Genomic DNA, 26,704 nt, shown 5'->3' with positions numbered 1-26,704 from the left:
GGCTACCTCCTGGTTCTAGTCGACCAAGGGTAGATTTGCCAGACTTTGCTCGTTTTAAAAATGTCCCTCCTCTTGGCACGCGTTTAGTTGGCAGTCGGATGTGAAGAGACACAGTTTTCATTACTGTGAATGGCACCGGAGAGACGGACCTGGAAACAGATCAAAAGAGTAAAATCGTATTAAACCGTCATGATTCCCTTTGTTAAAATATGTGTTTGTTTGCACTAAGATTTTCTCACAGTTAGCTAGCGGCGCCGCATATTAGCATTATTGATTTCATTTCAATCTGCTTAATTTCACCCTCGTCGATGTCCAGCTGTCTGCTTTTAGAGACTTCGACTGCCTCTGAAACGGATCCGTGTGAATTTGTGACGATAGATTAGTCCTTTTAGTTTTCATGAGAACGCAACCAGGTGATATTGTTATTGACAATGCCTAAATATAGCCTGACCTCGCTTGTCTTCCTGTTTGTAGAGTAAACAGAAAAGGCCGCTGATCGGGTCACATCAACAGTCCTATTATTAACTCACAGTGGGAACATGCTGACGGATTGAATTTATGCAGATGAGGCTCCAAACAAAAGGAGACGGCAAAGCTTCCAGGAAAGAAAAGTCAGATCCCCAGTGAAGATGCTGGGTGGAGTTAATTAGGCAGATTGCCACACGCCTGTTAATATATGTGCTGTCTTGTTTTTCTACTCTGTGCCTCGTTGAGGTGGAATTAGGGTAGAGAGCGTTGATAAGACACCATTCAGGGCCACAGGAATTCAGGCTTTTCCCCTCCAACACTGTGTTCTTCAACTATGCAGCTCCAGCTGTAATTTGCCTTAAATACCATTAAAACGTCTGTCGAGCCTGGAATATCCTCACGGTGATGCAAATTGATTTGATTGCGGCTGTCGGTATTTCTGCCGTCTGTATTCTCCCATTAATGATTAAACTAATTGAATGACTCATGATGACGTAACTATTTGTTTTTTCGTCTTCATTTCAGTGGTGAACTGCACAGATCCCGGCATCCCCGCTAACTCCATCCGGGAGAGTAAGATCGAGCACGGCATCTTTACGTTCGGCAGCGTGGTCTTCTACGACTGCAACCCGGGATATTACCTGTTCGGCTCCTCCGTGCTCACCTGCCAGCCGGTGGGCCACTGGGACAAACCTCTCCCAGAATGCATCGGTACAGTGGCTACTTTGGTTTTTACCTTGGTTCTCAACGTGGTTCTCCTGTCTTTTACTTGTACATTGTTTAGTAATAATACCGTACAAGTCGGGTTATACGCCGCTACTACCTCCGGTCAGTGTCCCGCTGTAGCAAGCTAGGAGCAGCGCTAGCTAGCTAGCTCCCCGCTCCTGCTGCTACTGGCCGCTGCTGCTGCTACTGTCCGAGTCCTCTCTGCCCAAGTCGGGGGTAGAGCCGTGGCTGAACCCTACCTTTGGTGGTTGTCGGGGAGCTAGCGGAAGTTAGCGCGGAACTAGCATGAGCACCAGCTAGCTACAGCGGGGTGCAAATGGGGACAATGACCGAAGGTAGTAGCGGCGTATAACCCGACTTTTACGGTAATAATAATAAATTTCATTTTTAAACGCACTTTTCTTTCAGAAGAAACTCAGAGTGCCACAGGGCCAATCTATAGTAAAACTAAATAAAAACAGTTAAAACATGGTTAAAGCAACCCCTAAAAAAAAGACAAATAAATAGCTGACAATGAACTAACACATGGTCAAAAATGCCTTCCTGAATAAAAACATGTTCAGGCCAGCCTTAAAAGAGTTTAGTGCATCAGCCGATCCACTTTTCTACCTAATTAGTGCATTCATGCAAAAGTGAATGAATTGACAGACAAAGAGATGGAAGTTTCATTCTCTATCGAGTGTCCACAACCTTGTTTGTGTCCTCGTCTGCTTCCAGAGTTTAAATAGTACAAGTTGCTAACTGCTGTGGCTGAGAGCATCTGTGTAATGTTCGATGCCCCAGTGGCTTATGGTTATGTTGCGCTGTGCTTAATGGAGAAATGTAGAAACTGTCAGAGGGCCAGTTGTTCAGGCTACAGCTAATGTTCCCTCCAAACCCAAACACTGAGATCCTGAAGCCACCGTGGATGAAACGTCGGGGTTATCCGAGGTTTTACTGCTGCTCTCAAACACCTGGCTCTTCATGGACTCTCCTTTTTTTTGCGTGAGGCCCGCCAACAGTAATGACCTATTTATTTCTCCAAAAAACATCGAGAGTAAAACTCTACATTTTGCACACGGGGCTCAGAAAGCCCTTCGTGTCATTGAAGAGCGATGACGCACGGAATCTACTTTATCAAGCGGAATTTTAATTAAAGAGATACACAGGTTTGTTTACGTCTCCGGGCTTCACTGACTCTTTGTTTTAAAGAGTTTCTTTTTCCTTTGCATTATGAGAATAAGCTGATTGAGTATGTAAAGGTCGAAAGAAAAATAAAGTAGCGCAGAAAGTGATATACTAAATCAGATTTTAGTCCTGAAAGCAATCCAGTGAGCATGTAGTTAAGTTTAAATACAATGTTAATATGGCACAGTAGTCCTCCCACATGGTTTTCTCTACACACGCCTCTCTGGTTGTTGTTTTTTTTGGAAGTGTTGCTTGATGAAGCAGCCATCCGTGTGACATGCATGTTCCTCTTTCATCAATCCATTTATTAACGGTCGAAACCAGTGGGTTGTCTCACCGGTATCATTCTGCTGAGCCGTCCAACATGTTATTCCCTCACTGTCTGTCACGCAGAGGTGGACTGCAGCCACCCAGGTGCACCTCCCCACGGAGTGATGAGCGGGGAGACGTTTACCTCCGGCTCCACGGTGCGCTACTCCTGCTCCGGAGACCGCCAGCTCATAGGAGACTCATCACTCACCTGTCAGCTGAACGGACACTGGAGCGGCCCGCTGCCCCACTGCTCAGGTACACATAGAGTCCTGCACACACACACACACACACACACAAGCATTCCTGTGTGCCGAAACACACACGTCTGTCTCTTTCACGCTTCCTTTTGACACTGGAATCGGTATCCTATTAGAGACTGGTTGTGTTTGATTTGTTAAGTTGCTTTTATTTTTATTTGAAAGCTTCCTACACATATTAAAACATATTTTCTCACTTTCCTCTCGTGGTATCTAGCCACACAGATAGTGTTTGTTCTGTTTGAGATATCTTTGTCTGAGATTAATGCCATCACCCCAATATAATGGAGTTTGTGTAGTTCATAGCATTAAAAGATGGCTCCTAAAAAATTCAGCAGCGCCACTTTTTTTGTAGAGAAACAATAACCCTAATACTTCATGGAGCACGCTGTCAACAGTTCTCATAAGAAGTATTTATTTGCCAGTAAGTAGTTCCAATCAAAACTTATTTTGATTAGACAGACTAATCAGGACACATCCCAGAGAGACGAGTTGCATTTGAATTATTTAAATGTGATTACTCAAATACAATTCAATGAACCTCCATTGCATTAGAGCTTTATTATTATTATTATTATTATTATGTTGACTGTCAACGTACACTGATGGTGGATCGGTACGGACTGACCCAAACAAAAACCCGTACCCATCATTCCTCTTCGACTCAGTGATGCGGGTAAAGAAGGCGTAGCAGCAAATGTTGCTTCCTACGATCACTCGGGTGAGAGATAGCAGCCCCTGACATGCAGACTCTGGCGCCAGCAACCAGTGTTTTAGTTGCAGGCGCTTCTCTTGATGTTTTCTGAAAACCTGAAAGAAAGTTTAGTCCGTGTCTGCAGAGCTACAGACTTCCCCCCCTCAGTCCTCTGCTCTTCCCTCCCGACTCACTTGAGCATTCCTGACCATTTAAGTGGATTCACTTTACTGAATGTTCACTTGGTTTGTTCAACTCACCGACCCAGAAGTGATGTTTGTAAGCAGACTCTCCACTCGCCTTCAGTATTTTGTATTTACTGAGACAGTTGGAAAGTAGCGAGGCAGTGGAGAAGTTGAACTCCAAGGATGGTAAGGAGATGCTTGTGATTGCAGAGACTCAAACCTATATTTCATGGTGAGAGCTTCCATGACTTCTTTTGCTCTTAGTTCTGCAGAATGACGTAAGTGAGTGACACGGAGGTGTTGTGGATGTTTATATTTCTCTTTGTTTGTGTGCATCCTTACAGCTGCTCTTAGCCGTAAAATCTGATAGAGCATTTTTCTTCTTCAGCATAGTCTTTAAAAAGCAATTTGGCATGCACTGTTGAGACGCTTGCATGTAGATCAACATCCTACTGTTACGACAAACGAGCCTCATGGAAAGTGAGCGATGAAATGCAATAAAAATCACCAGTCTGAGCTGTGCATCGCCAACATAAGATCGACTTCCTGTGTTTGTTTCTAAGAAACCCCGGCCAATAAACTCTGCTTTAATCTGGGCATAAAACATTTAATACCAAACTAGATTCAGTGCATTTCATTTAACTTGTCCAAAACCTAATCGGCATCAATTCATCAGTTGAAAAGTGAGATAAGTAAAGCCAACACGAGTCTGCTCCCAAGTATTTAAATTGTCAAAGAGCAATTGCTGTTTAGAGAGTAAACCCCTGTGGAGGAATTAGTGCTGCAGAATACGAGTCCTGGGTCAGTGACCGGAGGATTTCAGTCATAATAAATTACGCTGTGACTTACCAAGCTAAAGAAAAAGGATGTGCTGAGGTGCGCCACAGCAGATGATAAGAAATGTGATAACGTGTATTCAGATCGCAATTAAAAAGGCAACTTAAAAGAATTTAGTTGCAGTAGAAATGCACTTTTTTTTAACAGATTCTGCTCGGGAGACGGCAAAAAGAGTCAAGACCCAGTCGTGATCGTATACATTAGAGATGTGGTACATGTGCATATTTAATAATAATAATTGAAAATGCAGAAATGATGTAGTTTTGTGACCTGTTAGACACTATATACTATCTATGACACATCTTTAATGTTGGTTATAGATGGTTAGTTTAAACGCATTGTCCTCACATTGTACTGCATCAGTGCTTTTACTATGAAATCAGTTTACATTACAATTGGGAGGAAAAAAGCCACCTTTTATGTGATCATCTCACGACTCTCGATGCATCTCGATGTATTGCATTCTCAATTTTCTGTACTACTGCACAGAGGCTTGATGAATTCAGACCCATGAAGTAAACATCTGTTTCATCTGTTGAAGAACGCAGAACCTCAACACAGCTGTAACCGAGCGGTTGCTTACAGGATGCGAAGTTGTGATGCAGCAAATCCACAGGCACACTCGCATAAACTTGTAAAGGTGATGCAATTAGTACTGCGGTGTCGGCAAAATAAATGAGCAATCTGGAAAGTGTTAGTGTACGTTTTAAATGCCTCTGCAAGGATTTCAAAGTTTATTTGCGGAAAGGTTGCCAAGGAAGTCCATAGACGGCTTTATCTGCAGGACTAGAAATTATTGAAACGGTACATTTGTATTCTAAGAGTGTGTTCATCACCAATAGCAACACCATCATTTGGGCTATGAATTCCTCAGTCCAGCCTCAGCAACAGTTCTCATCTGCGTATCCATCCATGCGTCTATCCTTCCTCTCATCTGTCCTCCTTTTGTTAATTAGTAAGAGGAGGCTTAAAACTGCTTGCGAAGCTATTCCCCTTTTGTCTGTTGCATGGCTGAGTTGAAGGCCTTATTATTTCCTCACAAAGGGAGCCTGGTGAACAGACATTAACTCAGATTCAAACCAAATCCACCAACATCCCAATTAGAGAGATTATAGCTGTCACAGTACATGCCGAGCCGGGCTGCCTCACCTAACCGAAGGAGACTAATGAAGTACCGGCAGCTGCTGGGAGACACACACACACACACATATGTGTGCACACACACAAGTAGACATGCACACACACACTGGGGCAACAAATAAGTATGCATACTTAAGATGCACTTGCAAAAACAAGTGTATGCAGGTCCATGCACAGACCGAGAGGGAGACTCAAACACACATTCAACAAGTACACACTGATAGGCGTGTGCAGGAAAAAGGGAGGCAAGGGGTATACACTTATTTTTTCCACACAACCACACACACACACTGATCATCTCCAGCGTTGAGCCCCTGACCTGACAAATCCAGCGTGTGCACATGTGAGCAGTGGGATGCGTGTAGAAGATATGAGCTCGGTGTTTGTGCAGTAAGGCTTTTGTCAACAAGTCCAAGTATTACTGCAGCTGTTTGCTGCTCGGAAGATGGGAAGGATGCACGGGGTGTGTGCACAGCTCAAGGAGCGGGATCTCGCAGCCAAAAAATGCTCAGATCCTTCTCAAACACACTGAACTGTACAGACAACCACAGTGATCTCTCTCTGTGGCTGTCTGAATATCTGCATTTCGCCTTTGTCCGTTCCTTTTTCATATATCTCTCTCTCGCTGTGATGCTCTGTCTTCTGGTGCCAAACGTTTTTCTCTTTTATTGCCTCGGCCGGTTTCATTTCTGTGAGAGCGGAAGCAGCAGCAGTGGAAGCGGTGGTTTGTCATGTGTATTGTGTGCGTTTTCCTTTTTGCTCTGAGGATGTCTCCAGTCAAACTAAACCCCCTGAACTCCGTCCTGACTCACACAACACTGCTCTGCTCGCTGTTCACCACAAGAGAAAATACTTCGTAGTTACGGCCGTACCTATCCTCTTTCTCTCATCTGCTACGGCTCAGAAAGATCACTTTCCACCCATTGGCGATGGCGCTAATGAGGACACGAGAAGAGAATGTACAAGAGACGCAGCATCTTTTTTTTACACAAGTTAATTTATAGATGAGCAAGACGGGTGGTGCGATACACTGATAGTGCTCCACAGAACAAAGGACATTTGGCTTCAGAGGTCAAGCTGCATTCATCATTTCTCATAACCACAGCTGGTTGCCTTTTAATGCTGGCCCTGCTGTTTTTATGGACAGAAAGCTCCCGGTGTCAAAGCAGTGAAAAGGTATTGGTCCTTCAGGTTGTTGGCACGCTGACAGCTGCTCATTGGTGCATTGTGTGTTTTATAGCTGGACTAAAAAGAAGTACAGTTTGAGTCAAAGTCCTCTGTGTGCTGTCGTGATTTACCGCCATACCAACTGAAAAGGGCCCGTCTGTAAAGTGGATGTTGTCTTCAGCGTCTTCATCTCCCTTTGCAGGCGACTCGGCGGGCACCTGCGGGGATCCCGGCACACCCGTCCACGCCACCAGGGAGGCGGGGAACTTCAAAGTGCGCAGCAAGGTGCGCTTCACCTGCGCGGTGGGACACACGCTGTACGGGTCGGCGGAGAGGATCTGCTTCCCCAACGGGACCTGGTCGGGCCGGCAGCCGTTCTGCAAACGTAAGGGAAAGCGCGTCAAACGTCTGTGTGATGTGCACAGGGGGTCATACGAAGAGATGGTGACACACACACTTACTCACACACACAGGCACCTGGGAACTCACACAGTCTCACAGAGAGAGATGGTATCAAACCTCAGGACTTTTTTTCTTGCAGCGAATATTAAAAGCTGTCAAATACCGAAGGCTCGGGGGGGATTCTTAGTCTCGATTTATGATTCTTTAACCCTTTTTAAAACAGGGTGCGAAAATCCCCCTGCGCCTATTGTCAGACAAAACACAACAACACGTTATCTCCGGAACCACGTCGTTGTTTAACTTCATTTAATTTGCTACAATACCTCAACCCTTGTGAGAAGATACATCTGCTGTGAAACATCATTAAAGTAACCGTTAAGTTTAAGTATTTACGTAAACTCCATTTTTTTAACCGAACGACACCGTTTTTTGACTGAAACTCCTTTGAACACCCAAATGATGTGTTCTATTATGATTTTTGTTTATGATTCTGATTCTTTAGGTCCTACTCTTTCCAAAAAGGTGTGTTATTAGTATGTGGGCTGTTGTTAGGGCTCCATAATACAGTTGGAAATACTCAGTGATCACTCAAGGAGGCATTTTTTGCTCAAATCGTGCTGGATGTTCATAGTTATTGTTAAAAATATCTTTTAAAAGTGATCTTTTTGCAGGTATACATTTTTTCCCCAAGACTTTGCCGAACAAATACATACGATAAACACAAGTATTGGAATTAATTTGGGGGTTCCTACGACGACTTAAACACAGGGGAAAAGAAAGAAAAAAGTCTGGAGCCAAAATTGGTTCCAGGTGCTTAATTAAACTGATATTTCCTACTTGGAAATTGTTTTATTTGAATAGTTTTATTTAGGCAATATTTCAGCTCATGTAGTTTGAACAGAGCCAGGGAACAAAAGAGGCGTTTCAGTTGCATTATGGGATTGGTGGATCCAGTGTTTTACGGGCTTAACCTTTCCTCGAGGTAAATGTTAAGTTACCTCAGGCAACCCCTCCAAATTGAATGATTCTTCTCTCTTGTAAGTTGCACAATGTTATGGAAGTATAACCCAACATTGATTAAATGCCCCTTAAAGCGTCCCTATGTGTTCCGGTATGGACCTGAAACCTTCATCAGCTGCGCTATCGGACCTTTTCAAACTGTAACCGGCGGTGTCTTCCACACACAGAGACGCTGTTTGCAGCACGCGGGCATGACTGTGCACCGACGTCCGCTCATGTGCATCCACACCTACGCACACAAATGATTGCAAAAGCTCACAAGCAGCACTGCAGCAGATGGATAAGTATCTCTCTGCTGCAGTCTGGCGTTTCCTGCCAGCACATGGTGCTGTGACTAGCTTCCAGATTGCAACCCCGAACAATTCATTAATTCTAGACACCTAAAGCCAAGTTCTTTTTTGGATTGTGATAAATGAATCATTGTGGATTTTGGAGATATTAGTCCACTGAGCGGCAGCTCTGCATCGTGCATGAATTACCCCCCCACCCCCCGGGGTCAACCGGATATGGAAGCAAATGTTTGACTGCTTCTGCTGTCCTTCAGGTTGGCACGGTGCAAGTGTCATTTTTTAATAACTCTCTGCATATCTGCCTTTTATTGCAACTTCTCCCTTTCTTACTGTCTCTCTCTCTCTCTCCTTTATCCTTTGTTTCCCCTGCCGTCAGCCTTTTTCTCTTGCTTCTCCCCGTCTTAATCTCATTGCCGGGCCCTGTCCACTATACTCCATCTCTCAATCTTCCCCTTCCTACCCTCCTTTTACTCCACATCTCTCCTCCATCACCTTTTTACCTCTCCGTCTCCCGGCTGATCTCCTGATTTTAAAGATTGTTTTAGCCAGAAATCCACTGGCGCCTGAATAAGTTTCCGTGGTGTCTGTCTGTGATCTAAAGCTCCGTCTCGTGTTAAAGTCCAACCATCCGTTATCCACAACCTCTCACAGTCACTGTGGATATTCAGCTTAATATCCCTCTCACAATACCACCAAGGCTTGTTTTGTGTGTCTGTCATCATGTCTGTCTTGAATTATTAAGAGAGGAGCCAAAGAGGCTCTCATACTATATTTTTGGTGTGTGTGTCATCGCACCTACAAACACGTCTGCCTCCTACAAGAATCAGTATTTCAGATTTTCCAGTCAATTAGGTGATTGAGAGAGCAAATCAGTTTGTAATTAGACATGATTTGCAGCAGAAGAAAAACGCATGAAGCAGACGGGGATGTGGTGGCGTATTCTGGAAATGATGTAAGCGATGCCTTTTTCGGTTCACTGTAGAAAGTCTGTTTTTTTCATCCCCGCCAATTGTGCAACTAAAGCAACACGTTCCATGAAACTCAGCTTCTCGTCCGAGTTCAATATGTGCTTTTTGCCTGGAGCGATCTTTAATATGTTATAAATAATTCAAAATTCTTGTTAAGTGTTTACTTCTGCCTACTCCTTTCCAACATATAATATTGATGTTTCTTTTAGAATTTGCTGCATATGTTTACTGTTCATTGTATTGGTTATTCTTGTTTTTGTTTTCTTGTGTGTTGCATTTTCCAAAATGAATCTAATAATACATTTATTTACCGTAAAAGTCGGGTTACAAGCCACTCCTACCTCCGGTCAGTGTCCCCGCTGTAGCAAGCTAGGAGCAGCGCTAGCTAGCTCTTCTGCTAGCTAGCTCTTTTGCTAGCTAGCTAGCGATTCTGCTAGCTAGCTAGCGCTGCTGCTGCTACCGGCCACTGCTGCTTCTACTGCCCGCCTCTTCCCAACTCGGGTGTCGAGCCTGGTCCCGCTACCTTCGGTGGTTTTCGGAGAGTTAGCGCAGAGCTAGCGGAAGTTAGCCGGGAAGTAACGGAGCGCTAGCAGGAGCCTCAGCTGGCTACAGCGGGGCGCTAACGGTGACACTGACCGAAGGTAGTAGCGGCTCGTAACAACTTTTACGGTAGTCAAATCTCGTCAAAAGTTATTTTGTTGTTTAACCACAGCTGCCAATTTCCCCATCACTCCCCCGGTCCTCCTCCTGTTGTTACACAGCACTAAATGTCATTACCACGGATGCACTATGAGACTGGGCGACACATGACTGCACTTAATTTACTGATGAGTCATCAATGGGGATTTGTGTACGTCTGCACCGGCTCTGCTCATTAGCCTCTCTTAATAAAGCGGAGATGCCGTATAGATTAGCGGTCCTGTACTCGTTTGGTTCACAGCTTCTTTAAAAGCAGCTGCTGTGAGGCACAAACACAGAATGAACTCTGACACCAGCCGCCGATTTCCATCGGCCCATTTCAGATTGTTCCCCCCTGAGTGCTTATCGGACTGAGTCGAGAAACTACAAATATTATATCAGGTCAAAAGGAAAAACAGCAATTATTTCATAAATAAGTATTACTATTGACACAATATGGAAGGAATATATTTTTAAATCACCTTGAGACCTTCAGAAGTCATCTTTCAGCCGCCTTGGACGCTCCCAGCTGTCGGATCGTGAATCACCGGTATGGAAAATGGAAAACCCATTCCTTTTTTTTACACTTTTGACCTTCACCTTCTGTCTCTCCTCCCCTGTATTGCAGCGGTGCAGTGTGGGAACCCAGCCACGCCTGCTCACGGACGTATTTCCCGCGTGGACGGCACAACCTTCTCCCACTCCATCGTGTATTCTTGCACGGAGGGATACTTCCTCTCCGGCTCGCCCACACGCCAGTGTCTGGCAAACGGCACGTGGTCTGGGATGCCGCCCAACTGCACGAGTGAGTTTTACATGCACAAAACACCAGGTTGATCACATTTAGCTCAGTCACACGATACACCTACATTATTATACCTGTGTTTTATATGTGCTTATACTGTAGGTACACTTTTAATTTGCTTCAATGTGAATTCGTTTTGTCTATACGTTACTGTCGAAACAATTTTCCTAACATAATTTTCCATTAAGTTAGGAAAATTTTAGAAAGTTGTAGAAAATTTCAGAAAATTTTAGAACATTTCAGAACATTTCAGAAAATTTCAGAAAATGTTTGGCAAATGTTTAGACAATTTTAAAATGTAAACAATTTCAAAAAAAATGTAAACAATTTAAAAAAAATTTTTTTAGACCATTTTCAAATTTAGACAATTTTAGACAATTTTTCTAACATAATGGAAATCAGAAAATGTTCCTGATTTTCCTAACATGATTCAATCTTAGTTGCATCATGTTATTGGACATTTTGTAATTTCAGGCAGATGAAAATTAGCCACTCATTGGCTCACTTGCAGTTTTACTGTTGATTAGTGTGCATTGAATGAATGAATGAATGAATATATACTTTATTAATCCCCAAGGGGAAATGTTGTGTCGCGTAGCAGCCATTTACACATAAAATGAGATAAGATATAAAAACAACAGGGATGAAAGATATATGCAATAATAATACTAATGGAATAAAGGTAAAAATAACAACAAAAAAAAATAAAATAGCTGGATGAAAGAAAGAATAACAGAGTATTAATTTAGGAATTCAATTATATATTGCCCCTGCAATATAAACAAATAAATAAAATTAAAAACATTGGCAGTGTCAGAATAAGTTATCGTCGTTTTTTTTTTTTTATAACTCAAGATAAGACGAGGAAGATTGGGCTCCGGTACACCGCTGACCAATCACATGTCCCCGTCAGCCACAACGTGTCTATACTGACGCTGGATGAACAAATTAAGCATCTCATTTATACTATAAGGCATATAAAGAATTAAGAAAAACAGGCCTAAAGATGAATTTGCTCCTTATGTCTGCCAAAAGGAGAATGATCAGCAGCGGTGCTAAAATAGAGTATATAAGATTTTAAATAGCACATAAATCTCTTTTGAGCGTTCTCTCTCCCTACAAAGCCTCAGAACTTTTTGTATTGTCTGGTTCTCAGCAAATGAGCCTTGCAGTAATTAAGAAGTGTGCCAATCTATATTCAATTTGCACCAGGGTGACTATCAAACAAAATTACACATTGTTCTTCTCTCTGAAAATCACCATATTCCTCCTTCCTCATTCTTTTTGCTTGTTCACAAGAAAAGATAAATGGTATGGGCTTAATTTTCAATTTTGGAATGAAATGAGTCTCCAGAAAAAGAAACACAGGGAGGAAGGAAGGAAGAAGAAGGGAGTTTTTCTACCTCTTTTGCCCATTTTTAAACCTATACTCATCACCAAAGTTATTATTATGATCCTCCTGTACGCCATCGCTTCCCATTATATTTTAGTGGTCAGTTCAGGGACATCAACACGCCATCAACATCAACAAGGTGCCAAGATTGGCTCACTGTGCCTTCATTAAGGAGGCAATCATTTCCCCGGTTCACGGGTCATCGATCATGTAGGTTACCGGATCAAAGTCACACAGCATTCTCAAGGGGAAACGGAGTAAGAAAAGTTGTTTTACTATTTTTTTTTTCTTCTTAATTTACTTGATGTTTGATAAATGAAGTTTTTAGAGCATGTTAAAGAATTAGCGAATTAGCGGAAGTGCACGAGGAAAAGAGACAAGCTCGGTGAGCTGTGAAGTAAAGCCAAAGAGCAGTGAACAAAGTAAACAGTAAACACTGATTATTCAGGCGCACTATTTGCTCCTAACATGCCGCGATTCTGTTGATTTCTATCTACTTTTTTTTAGATTGTAGTATTCTCCTCTCCTCCGTTCCATTCCTCTCTCCCCGAGTTGAAACGCTGACGCGGTCGTTGTGGGAGAGGGATTACATGAAGACGTCACAAAATGCCTGTTAGTGCAATTAGAAGTCAACAGTCAGACTTCTGCCGCATCAATCAATAACTGTGGCAGCGGTGGGATGCAGACGTTCAGCAGACGTAAAAACGCGGGGAATATAAATGCAACCGATAACGATTCTTAAACATCATTTAAAAGGGTCAAAACGCTAGCAGAAGTCTTTGAATTCAAAATAACAACATTCAAAGTCCAAGTCTGTGTCCCAATTGTCCCTCTTTGAGATGTAAGTGCTGCCGTGTTTATGAGAAATCACAGACGCAGTCGGGGATAAACAGATGTTCTGTTGGGAGTGGGTTCTTGCACACTTCTCTGATTTCCTGCCGTGACACGATTCCTCCCACTAGCTTGTTTTCTAAGGAGCAAGTATGTACTAAATGGAGAAAGAAAAAGCTTTTAAACTGAAGTCAACCGCCTGCAGCGCCTCTGCATTGTGCTGACTGACCGGGTTCCCACTCCGACCGACAGACGCGTAAACCTTTCTACCCGTACTCTCTTTCCGGTTCTCTTTTGTAGGACCGCTTTCCCACATCCACATTTCTACTTGACAATTAGTGTCAGCTGTCTTTCATTCATGCCAGCTGCTTCTGGCTTATGTTTGGAGAGAAATATCAAGCTTAATTCAAGAGAATGTGTGGCAGTGTTGTTGTTTAAACAAACTGAATAACTATGTTTACCCAAGAATATGCACACAGATACTGTATGCATCACTTGTGCTTTTTTCTTTTCATGGCACTTTCTACATTTTTTTTAAAGAATAAATGTTATACTTGTTACTTCCCTTATTTGACAGCTTTAGTTGTTTCTTCACAGATGAAGTCTTCTGACTAGAAAGCATACAGAGTTTATAAAATATGATGGTTCTTTGTATGATATTTAAGTGCAGCTGTGTGAAATAGTTCATGGTCCCAGCTTCACAAAGTTTCCTTTTTAATTACTTTAATCATTTGAATTTAATTTGAATGATTTTGGATTTTGGAGTTTGTCACAGAGGTTTTACATGCCAAAAAATGTGACATATGGAGAAAATAAACAGCTGATTAATCCATAATAAAGATAATCACTAGTTTCAGTCTCATACAAAATTAAAATCTGCTCCAACACAGTAAAGACCTGCCTTAAGTAATAACATTTTTATTATATAACATATGATATACTATACTAACAGCCACAGGGGACATGCATTACTTTTACGAGTACTTTTACTTTTTATACTTTAAATGCATTTTCCTAATTGTACTTAAATACTTCTACTTCTAGTAACATTTCCCATGCAGGACATTTTAATATCTGCTCTTTCTTTACACAATCATTCCAAATGTGGTTTTATTTTTATTTAGGGTGTTTTAGTCTGTTATTGCAAACTTCATCCAGTAGAACTAACATTCAAATGTATTCAAAACCAATTTTAACATGTTAATTAACACTTAACATGTATACCAAGTTACAAGGATGTTATTTCTGTTTACCGGTTCAGTCCTTTACCATCTGCATGGATACGATGCCACTTCAGGTTTGAGTGGGATATAAAATATGTCGGTGTGTGAGTTTTAGTGAGCTGGTCTTGATAGATTACAGGTTACAGCGGGCAGGAACCTCTGGGGGGGATTTAGAATAACGGATAAGCACACACAACAAATAGCCATCAAAAACATGGAGGCGACGCAGGTAACCATCCATTTCACAAGATGTTCTGCACCCACCCGTCAGTGTTGTAGCTGTATGCTAATGCTGTAGCTGTATGCTAATGCTGTAGCTGCATCCAGGGCTAGATTAATGGCTGGAGCCATCAGTGTGCCGCCTTCAGGCCTCTGTTGGTGGCGAAGGGAAGATCCCACTCTCTGATATTTCTTGTCAGGATACAAAGTTGCCCCCACCCAGCGACGATGGAGATGTGTTGAGGTCCTTGGGACCTGATTTAAGGGAGGGGGGCGTTAGCAGGGACAGCCATATGCACCAAACGGGCATCTTACAAGAAGGTGAACAAGTCAGGAATGTTTTAGTAATAATAAGTAACAAATTAGGGCTGCAATATTAAACGAGGGCTTTGAAAAAAGCAATCAAATAGAGGCTGGCAACCTACAATTACATCAGAGATGGCACTGGGTTGAGACCTGACGATGTCGTGGTGCCAACACTCTGCCATCTGCTTTTCTTTTGGACTAATCATGCCATCAGAAGAAGCCAAGAATAGGCATATGAAAAGAAGAGACTGAGCAGAAATGACAATATTATTATTACATTCACCGGCTTCTCCACTTGATTTGGACAAAACAAAATCTAAATCTCAAAATGATGTGATCATACTGGTGCATTTTAGAAAGGGGACATGTAAATAAAGCGTACAAATTGCTGTAAGGATTACTTTACAACACAACCGATGCTCTGGCTCCAGCTGTGTCATCAACTTTCTTATCTGCACATAACTGAACATCATAATACGAAGTCGTGACAATCATTGTTTAGTTTTTTTTATAGCCCGGCACGTGCATCTGCAGAGACAATCTCATTTGCAAAAAAAAAAAAAAGCCATTATGCACAATGATTTATTGTGATTACCTTGATAACATCGTGCACAACAAACACAATGTCGCTACGCAACACCTTTTGTGCTTTTGTGCGCCGTCCAATTTTTAGTGGCCAGTGGATTTTTGTACATGTAGATACGTTGTCCATTGAAAACCATTATTGTCCATTGAAAACCATTATTTCCCCCATATCTGGAGATTTTGCCGTTTCAATAAATGTTTCTTTATGTGTTAATGGGATTCTCCAAACCATTAAGCAAAGACCCTCTAAACCATTACATCATCAAACAAATGCATAAATGCTTAAAGCAAGTCCATGTAGAGTTTTTAATTTTGAGAACATTATCGTGTAAATCGCTGTAGCCATGTGTCCTTACAATGGGAGCTCTGCACTATTGGCACAGTCATGTCATGGGATGGATTGTAGAGATGGAAAGATTCCCATGTTTATAGCTTCTGAGTAGACAGTTGTGTGATTTCAGAGTTGTTGCACAAATGAACAAAATGCATGATTAGGAAAACATTAAGGCTAAAAAATAGAAAGAAATCAGTCAGTTAGATTATTTTTAAATGGCAACATGTTTCATATTGTATTCATTATTCAACCAGGATGATTTCTGATGCGACTTCCTTTTCTCTGACCCCAGTGATCACCTGTGGCGACCCCGGTATTCCAGCGAACGGCCTTCGGTTCGGCGAGGACAACGCGGTGAGCCACAACGTGACGCTCACGTGTCAGCTGGGCTACGTGATGATCGGAGCGGACAGCGCCGTCACGAGGACCTGCACCAACAACGGCACCTGGAGTGGCACCATGCCGGCGTGCAAAGGTAGGTGTCGCCCGCTAACGCACACGGTCGCGTGCGCCGCAGTGAACACGTGACGCAGGAGACGGTCAACCTTGATAACCGTCAGACCGCGCCGGAACAACCTTGGCACGCTAGCGCGCTGTCACGCAGGATATGAAGTACATGCATACAGACGGAGATCTAATGAGATTAGCAAAGCAAGGTGACACCTTCCCGTGTGGTCGGAGGGTGTCATATTGTTCACAACAGGCGGACACACACACACACACACACACACACACACTCTCAAATGCATGTGCAGGCATATATATTTGTGTAAGTATCGACATGCACACATCCACATGAATCTGTTTTTTAAATTATTTCCAGCACATTTACAAAGGCGGCTCTATACTTTTACGAGTCCACGAATAAAAGGCGCCGTCTCTCAGTTGGATTTCAGGCAACAACAAAAAAAAAGCACTTGATCCGGGACACGGTGAGTTCATCTGCAGTAGCGTTGCACCTGCGGCGGCACGGAGCCAAGGCTAAAGCTCCCTCTGACGCCTGATGATGGATGGCTAACGAGTCCTCTTCATCACAACAGGGATCCCTGTAATTGCACTCCAATACTTAATCACTGGCGTCCTCCCTCTAAAAGTGTGTGTGCACTCGCTGGGCTTGATTAACATCAAAGTTTTTTTTTGAAATCCACTAAGAGGACTTAGTAGTTGTACACCCATCAGCGCGACATCACTCCGTGAGTTATGACGCCCGGGCGGAGGCATAGATTAGCACGTCTGCCATCGACAGCCAAAAGTAAGCATTGCAGGGAGGATTAACTTGTGCAGCAAACTGTTCCAAAGTACAGCGGGAAAAAGGGGAAGAGCCTACCAGGCAACCGGTGACTTACTGTTGCTAAGGAACTGTTTCCGGGGCTGATGCATCGGTTTCAGAGAAGAAAGACGCCTGTTGAATTGGCCTCTCGAGAAACGGGAAGGGAAACATTAACTGCGAGAGACTTAAGAGGCCGGACGCATCAACAGGTGGGAGAAATACTCTGTGAGAAATAATCTATGAAAGGGAACGAGGCATCCACTGTACGTAGTCACCGTATGTAGTGTATAGAATGGCGTTATTGACCAGAAGTAGTCTGTGTCGTGACCTTTCCTTGACTCCTAGGGAGCTGTGGTTTGAAGTCGCACACTCCTCGCCCTCCTCAGGTTCCCGTAGGACCTTGCCTCGATGTTTACAACATCCAACCTGACACTTATTTGTAATATTTCATGGGCGTGTTGCATTATTAAAGCTCCCTGTCCTGTGGTATGTTGAGGCTGATGGATCCACGGTTGCACAGCTGGTAGCATGGCAGTATTAAATGGAGAGAAAGAGAGAGCGACTATGTGCACATACAAAGTGTGTGAAGCTCTTAACCTCCACGCGCTAATCCTTGACAGCTACCGCAAACAGCTCAGGCACTCAGCCCCGATCCTGCTACGCTTGACGGCGGCGCTCGTGGAGAGAGGAGCGTAACTCCAGAGGAGAGCCGTCCTCATCACACTCGCTAACTCCCACCATGCATGCACACAACCGCACGGCGACATTTAATCGCACAAGTGTCTCTCTCGCGCACACAAAAGGCTAAGGCGCCTGCACGCCTCGCCCGGCTGCTACTGACCTGTGTGCACCAGTTAGCTTCTCCCACGGGGTCAATAAATAAAAGAAAGGCAAGAGAGAGGAGTTTGATTACGCAGTGTGTGTGTGTGTGTGTGTGCGCTGTATTCATTTGTGTGATTCCTGTATTCCTGTGTTAAGAAGCAGTTTGGATGTTTTCGGCTTTATTTTCTCCTCCTCGCCGCTGCTCACTTCATCTGCGTCGGTCTCTTTCTGAGACTATCTAGGACGAGCAATACAACAGCTTGCTGGGTATCGCGGCTTTTTTTTTTATCATCTCTCGCTGACAAGCCTACGCAGCAAGTCTTAGAAAAGGAGAGAGAACATATCTATTTCCTCTACTTGAAAACAATGCCTCTTCCAATCAGATCGGGGTGCCTTTTTCTTTTTTCCTTTGCATGATTGGGTTCAAGTTGAAGGTGCGGCGGTTCAGGCGGGGTGAGCCGTTTGAAATTGTCACGATGCGGCGCATCCGTCATCTTGTCATGGGTTTGAATGATGTGCCGCGAGGATGTAAGCAAAAGAACGAGAGAGGGGGGGGGGGGGGAAAGGGAGGGAGGAACATTTGCGACCGAAAGAGACAAAGCCTGTGCCGACTGTGTGCATAATTTTAAACATAATGTGTGTGCGTCAGTGATGGCCACGGCATTTGTGTGTGTGTGTGTGTGGTGTGTGTACACACACTGCCGATGACACATCCTAAGCCTCGCCCGGCAAGGATTCAGTTTGAATCCCAGGTTTGGCGTGTTCAGCTAAGAGGCACTAATGCTGCTTAGAAGTACTTAGGGAAACGGGGACACTCTCCACTTCCCATTCAGTTCTGCCTGCCACCCATGCCTTCCCTTTTTTTGGGGGGGTATTTTATTTTTTCATTTATTTAAAGTAATTTCTGATGCGCTGCTTATGGGATTAGTGGGCCTACCCCTCTAATCAGCGTAATTTGCCTACTTGCACATGTGTGTCGACACATTCTCCTTCCATCTGTCTTTCCTCTCCCTCCTTTTCTTTCACACACACACACACTGTGTGGACACACACACACACACACAACAACTTTCCACTTTACAGCATCCAGCTGGGCATTTTAGAGAGGTATTTCAGAAGTGCCTTTTTTTTTTTTATTCCATGGCTCCAAAGCAACAACATGGAAATCCCAAATTGAAGGCGCACTTTACTAATTCATTAACATCAAAGAGAAACCATTTCAAGTGAACTTGTTCCTTCCTGAGAACTTGAAAAAGAAAATTACTTTAACAAACAAAGCATTAAAAAACAGATTGCAACATCAGTTCGGTTTTATTCAGGATTAATCATGGCCTCAATATCTTTTCCAAATATAGCATACATCTAAAGCATGTATACTGTATACTGCTGCAACGCGTCCATACGGAGATCCTTTTGGATCCGCTGCCAAACAAGGAACAAAAGATGGTTCCACCTTGGAGAGAGTGTGAATATTCCACAGTGGCTTGCTCCACATTTACTGTAAGTTGTTGTGTCGAAAAAAAGTTGGCAAGAAAGTTGTGGCCACCTGATATTAATTATATCATAAGAAACTTATTCATTATTAAATTGTGTAAAACCTGGCTTTAAACGGGTGAACCAAAGCTTTCTGAAGTGTGTAGATAAACTGGAATCTAGTGTGTATGAAGGGACCATGCAATACTCTTATCTGTTCATAATAGTTTTTTTGTGTTGTCTTTATGCATCATAGTTAGTCCATTTCAATCTAATAAAGAAAACAATTGCCTTTTGGTCACCAGCAATGGTGTTTTTAGTACATAAATATATCTTTTAAATACATACCTTAAGTATGAGGTATGAAGGGACCTTCTTTCTGCTTTATCAGTATTTTTATGTCATGTATTTGGTAAATACACATTTTGTTGCACTGCCAAAATACTAAACAGTCTAAGTAGCTGGATTTGAAGACTAAACATCTGATCTTGCCAGACAGTCTGCGAGACTTGGCTGTAGCCCGACTCCAAATTGCAGATCTTTGTTGAAGTGTTTGGGTGTGTGAGTGTCTAAAGAGAGAGAATTGGGTAAATGGTGGGTGTATAGGGAGGATAGTAATGGTTTAAAACAACTGCTATAATTTATTCACATCCCTAAAACCCATATCCCATCTGCATCCCCACGGGTTCATCTCCAAGTGTGTCAGAACAAACTCTGAGCTTTATTATGCATTCATTTATTACATTTGTTGAGCAGAAAGTGTATGGCTTACACTGCCACAAGATGTCCTCTTATTGCTTACAGAAATGATTTAGTATACCCCAAACGGAAACGACAGACCAACCTCACCCAGTCATTCATGGAGACTGGGGAATGTGTGCCTCTGTAAAATAGCACGATAATGTGAAGCACGTGGTGCAATAATAGAATTTGCCAAAACATTTGGATGTTTAGCTAACTTCAATCCTGTTTTGTCTTAAAGGAAGCAGTGGAGTCCCTCTGTGGCTTTAAATGAGAAGATAAAACAATGTGTTCAATAAAAAGTGTGTTCATTAAAATGTTTAACACCTTTTAGCACCGCTGCACCTCTCGCCATAATCACCGACACCTCCATTTATTAAAATTTAGACTAGAAATGAAAAGACCCAGAATATCGACAGATCCCTGTAAATCCACATAAATCCTTGTAATTATCTCCAGGCTTTAGCATTGTCTGTTTTCCTCGAGTTACACCATCGTTTTGACAGATTTAGAGACTGTAAAGGCACTATTTAACATTTAGATTATGGTGGTCAAAGGTCACTGTGACCTCACCAAACGTTTTTTTTTTTTTTTTTTTTTTTTTTCATGAGCTAATTATGACACAAATTATGCACACAAATGTCTAATAGGATAAAATCATGAAGTTGGGACATTTTGGACCGCGATGGAAGTGAACTGTCTGGTTGGTCGACTCATCAAAAGGCAATAACATCTTATTTTTAAGGATATGTTCTGCTCCTTCCTCCTTGTGTCCAGAATTGAAAAAAATAATATATATTCAACCATGTTCTTGCCTACATTCTCAAGTGAGCGGAGCAGATAGTTTTAGTGTGACTGTTAAAAAGATCTTTACACACTAAAGTACATGCACAGTGCTCCAAAACTACCAAGGATTTAACTTGTATCCCCTCCACTCCAACTCCTTCATGTTTGCATCATAAAGCAATGATTTGCTCCAAACTAGCCTGGACCTACTTTGTGCATTGCTTGCTCCCACAAGCTGCTCTCTACTCACCGTGTCCTCCCTGTCCCCACAGTGGTGACGTGTCCGCCCCCTCGACCCGTCCCCAACGGCCTGCTGGAGGGCTCCGTCCTGGACTGGGGCACCAGCGTGAGCTACAGCTGTCTGCCCGGCTACGAGCTGTCCTTCCCCGCCGTGCTCACCTGCACCGGGAACGGGACGTGGAGCGGAGACCTGCCTCAGTGCCTGCGTGAGTCACCATGTTGTTCCTTATCGGTTACGATCATTATAGACAGTCTGGAGAGGAAGTTTCCTTATGTTTTTAAACGGAGAAGAACTTGGAGACATTTCTGTGGCTGAAACACGGTCCTTTGCTCTTGATTCCCCTTTTAAAAATGTTAACAAGCATTTTAAATGTTTAACTCGTGCTTACAGTCTGGCCTCCTGCTGCCTTTCTTCTAGAAATATAAGACTCTCCCTTGTATTTGACTGAAGTTACCAGTGTTCCCATTGAGAAGCATAATAATCCACTGAAAGAAAGTCCAAACGTTGAATAAATGTATTTGGGGAAGTAAAAATACACGTTATTTCTCAAATCTATCTGTTAATAGGTTGTGAATGTATGCAGGTATATGCATATTATTTTACTCCTCATGCATTCAGTCCATTAGTATTAAGCCAATTCCACCACTTTGCTTCTTGCCCCTTTAGAGGTTGTCTCCAGTTAATGAAATTATGAAAGTCATGAATAAGTCATGCTTCTTAACATTAGGGTCTAGACGGAGAAGCTGAATTACTATACAAATACATTAAATCAGCTATGCAGATATGCAGAATTGAGATTATTCTTGCAACGTCAATGTTTTTTTTAATGGATTGAACAGTGAGTTATACCTAATCCTAAAAACACCCTGAGTCAAGCTGTGATGTTGATGATGATCTAAGTGGAACCACACATGTCTGATGCTTTTTACTATATTAAAGCCATCAATCATCTTTGCAAGCATAATTATAACCTCTGGAATGCATCAAGAGCATCGCTCTGTCGTCACGATACATCTGGCGTTATGTCAATCAGTCAGAAATCAAATATCAAGACGGGTAAAGTAGTGCATCTGTTTTCCTCTGAATATCGCTGTATATGAAAGAAGCAAGTGCCACAAAAAAATATTCATGCACAGCAGTCAAAATGCTGAAAGATGTGTTGTTGTTGGTGTTTTTTCTGACAGCTGTGCTGCACTATAAACATCTCCACTTGAACTGGTGAATATAGGCAGTGGTTTTGACTGCTGGAGTGATGCTTTTTGCAGCATTTTGATTGATTATTGCAGCATCCTTTTGCAGGCAATCTCTGCTATCACATTGCTGCATAATATGATGATGCAGACTGTAACTGCACTGGGTTGATTGCTGACTTAAGGTAGGAGTTTAAGATGGTTAGTTAGTTAGCAACACATGTTGGATAATGACTAAAAAAAGACTGAGACTTCTTAAAAAGAACTACTTTCACTTCTGCGCTCTTTCGTAATTGATGCTCATGACATAATTTTGGTGCTTGTGGCCATATTCAGTCAGGCGAACATGGTCCCATTTGAGTATTTAGCATCCAGCTGACAGGCTGCTGGTGTGTGTGTGACCATGCAACTGGAAGCGCAGTACCCCAAACAGCCATTAGCTCTTCCAAATGGCCACATTGCTGTCCTTTATTGTACTTTATTGTAAGTCAATGTGCCCACTGCTGTCTGATTTATCTCCTGCTTAACTGTAAAGGATCTGTAAAGGATTTGTCTGTCACAGCCAGATATGGGCTTCAGCACGACTAAGTGATCAACTGCCTGTTTTTCTTGAAGTGCATTGGTATGTCTGTGTTCTGGTCTCCGAGGAAAGAAAAACAAAGAAATGTCAGCTGGGCACGAAATGGAAAAGGTTCCACTTGGTAAATGTACCTCGTCTACTTACTGTCTACCGCAATTATGATGAGCAGTGTCATCCCTCAACAAGCAACAATCATTTTTCCACATCAGCACCTCCCAAAAACAACCTCTCTCAGCCATGTGAGCGAGTAACCTTTAATGTCCCATGATGCAGTGTTGTGGCGTTTAATGTCCCAGCAGAGAATTGTTTTTGATGTAGTGATTACCTTTAATAGCTCCATTACTTACGATCTACAATGCAGGTTCCAATGCCTGCGCAAAATATACCCAAACTGAGAGCCGTGCACTATATATATATATATATATATATCTCATTATGTGTGATCAATAACCAGCTACTGTAAAGAACTTGGCTCTCCTAAACATGTTGCTGTAGCTAGCCTCTTGCTAGGCTGCTCTAGGTGAAAAGCAAGTCTGTGATAAATCACTGAGGTTTACTAAGGCAAATAAATGGTGACAACGGGGAAGAAAGTGCTGATGATATTTGGTGAAGAAAAGGCTGTTATCCACGTATTAAAATGTCAGCGCAGCGCTATCTACCGCTCTCTCAGGTGCAGGTTCCTTATGAATAGCAAAGTCATCCTTCAGGAGTAAATCCTTAATTGGTGTGGATGTTAAAATGTAGTCACAGGACCGACCATTACTGTACACGCTCTGCATTACTTTATAAACGCACACATTTGTCATGGGACGTCCGAGTGTGCCTACAGGCTAGTAATTGTTTTTGTGTATGTGTGCATTAGATGCAACTATAAAGATATGCAGCAAGCATTACTCAATGCATTATATGGTCTTTTAGACTGAGGGTATTCATTTAGGAGGAATAATCTGCAGCAGATTTGGTGCAAAACTATTCTACAGACACTGTCTTGCTGATCATTAGACATTTAGTAGCCCTGCACTGCTGTATGCTTTAGGAGTATAATTGCAATTCATACTCAGCACTTCTAGTTGAAATACAGCTCAGCAGAACGGCAGGAGCTGCCATGCATCTGGAGCGTAAATCCATCTGTGCGTTTCTTGAAAAATCGGCACTTCCGAGCGGGATGAAGATGCACGTCGGCGTTGGGGGAAAGATGCACGAGAGCAAGCGGCGCGATTTCAGTGTCTGAGAACGGGAGTTCATGCGTCTGCAGAGACGAGACTGTGATCCCAACTTTGAATCTGGCCTCTGCATACTGATTACTTCAAAGCATTGATAATTCATCAAGGAACGGGGGAGAAGCTGAGAGATAGATGTAGAGAGAGAGACTCACTCCTACACACACACACACACACACACACAGGCACATTAAATATGCTGAGCTTGGTTTGGCCCCCGGCCATTTCTCTTATACATCCATAAAACAGCACATTATTTCCCTGCAGCTTGAAGCTTATGACTGATGTGCGTGTCACCTGTTTGGCCCCTTATTGTCAACCCTCCCAAAAATACCAAAACGCAATTTTTTACAATGTTGCTTGAATAGGAATAGTGACATTTATCATTTTAGATCCAGGCAGACAGTTGCATCTTTTATTTGTTGACCTATCAAACACGGTCAAACCATCTATTCTCCGCTGGATGGGACTCTCAATACATTGTTTTTTTCCCGATGGGAGCTGCAGTGTAAGCAAACGTCTTTTCTTGGAGAAGATACGTCTCTGAATGCAAGGATTCGCTTCTGAGATAACAGTATTTGCAGTAATGGCTTTATTCAGCCGTTCCTGCATGCGCTGGATTCTAATCTCCTTTCTTTTTTCTACTTTACTAGATATCTATTATGTCAGGTTTTTTGCCTCTGTTGGTTACTGACTTCTAGGAGGAGAGTAAGCCAGAACTTATCTCCGTCTCCAGACCTCCACGCGGCGGCACATGTCAGGTCTGGAGGAGCAGTCTTCCTTATTATTGGCTTGATCCCACAGCGTTCCGGCTGCGTGACCGAATGCTGTGACTCTCGTCCTCGCCTCTGCTCTCTCTCTCTGAGCCTTTCTGAACCTCCTACAGCTCACAAGTGACTTTTAATGATCAGTGTGGTTATGGCTGATTGATGGGATATATATACGGTAAAGATGGATAGGAAGATACATTAAAAATGGCCTGACGTACATCCCCATCAAAGCCACTCAGCCTAAAATTATTCCAGTCGATTTCATTGGACGTCTATCGGCAATAAATTGAAGGAGCGGCAGCGATAATGCAACGGGCTTCATCTGCCGAGGCTGTGGCGAGAGTCCCATTATGGAGGCGATAGCATACCAGAGGCTCGGGGAGCCGCAGCGGCAGCAGATGGCTCTAGTTGTGTTAACCTCAGGGCCCTGTCAGAGAGATTAATATTTCACATGCTAATTATTTTGATCTAAAATTGAGTGCCATGACCTCCTTCACTCCCTCCCTTTGCTGCCAAGATGAATATTCACATACCTACTGTTACCGCTCCACAGAAAGGTCGGTTGACTAAATGTTGAGACGGAGGAATTCAACCCAGAGACAAAGACGTCGATGCATCTGCCCACGTGCAATGAGAATAATTTGTGTTACAAGCAACAATGTCAATGCAATTTGAATAATTCAAAGCATGAAGACTTTCCAGATCATATAGAAAGACAATATTTGTTACAGTCTGCTACTCGAATGAATCCAATATAATGAAAAGAAAGCGAAGCTCACAGCAACAGTGAAGGCTCTCCTCATCAGGGTCTGATGTTGTGGGTGCAGCAGCCGCCCACACATTATTATATGTGAATTAAATGCTGAATAGTCGACCCAAAGCTTCATTCAATTGACTCGCTGCTGCGGTATTCCTATGTGTAATCAGGTTGGAAAGAGTAGGGCATCGACGTGAGCGGGAGGTGCAGCAGGGCAGTGGGGTTCAAGCTGCTGGAGGAATACTTGCAGGGGGAAATGCGTAACATCTGCGTTGGATTTGTTCGGCCCCCCTCGGCTCATTTTCATCAGCAATATTCCACGTTTCTGCTCCCGCAGCCAAGTTCTGCGGAGACCCGGGTATGCCTGCCAGAGGACGGAGGGAAGGGCGCAGCTTCATCTTCAAGTCCGAGGTGACGTTCAGCTGCAGCGCCCCACATCTGCTGGTGGGGTCCAGCACACGCATGTGCCAGGGGGACGGCACCTGGAGCGGATCTCAGCCCCGATGTATAGGTACTGTGTCATCGGCCTCCATTTTGATTCGGCTAAAACACTACATAATTAAGTTTGGGACTTTTTCTACGCGCAAGATATGAGCATATTAATATGTACAGTGAAATAACAACGGCAGTGAAATCAAATATACAAGATGTAAGAGGTAAAATGATCTCTCTCTGCTGGAACAATAAATATGAAACGCAGTGGAAGGTGAACTAGAATCAGTGCGTTGCCATCTGGCACTGATGTAAAACTTAATCACGAGAATGAATTGCAGTTTTCATATATATTTATATTGTTACCGCAGGGGTGATGCTTTATATTTGCGCCCCAGTGTTGCTGGATATATTA

General features: G+C 43.0%; 1 protein-coding gene across 1 annotated transcript in view; it reads left to right on the top strand.

The window, feature by feature from the left end:
* The window catches only part of LOC306745299 (CUB and sushi domain-containing protein 3-like), a gene marked incomplete at both ends in the record, with an annotated part of 218,685 nt that overhangs the window by 177,522 nt on the left and 14,459 nt on the right, over window positions 1-26,704 (top strand). Inside the window, 7 exons of the mRNA XM_079228051.1 lie at window positions 994-1,179; window positions 2,755-2,928; window positions 7,156-7,338; window positions 10,940-11,116; window positions 16,300-16,482; window positions 21,372-21,545; window positions 26,195-26,368. Coding sequence (XP_079084177.1) covers window positions 994-1,179; window positions 2,755-2,928; window positions 7,156-7,338; window positions 10,940-11,116; window positions 16,300-16,482; window positions 21,372-21,545; window positions 26,195-26,368 — 1,251 coding nt within the window. The remainder of the gene's footprint in view (window positions 1-993; window positions 1,180-2,754; window positions 2,929-7,155; window positions 7,339-10,939; window positions 11,117-16,299; window positions 16,483-21,371; window positions 21,546-26,194; window positions 26,369-26,704) is intronic.

The sequence above is a fragment of the Taurulus bubalis genome (assembly GCF_910589615.1).
Source record: "Taurulus bubalis genome assembly, chromosome: 12".
NCBI classification, from domain to species: Eukaryota; Metazoa; Chordata; class Actinopteri; order Perciformes; family Cottidae; genus Taurulus; species Taurulus bubalis.
Note: the sequence above shows the minus strand (reverse complement) of the source record. Positions and strands in the feature narration are given on the sequence as shown.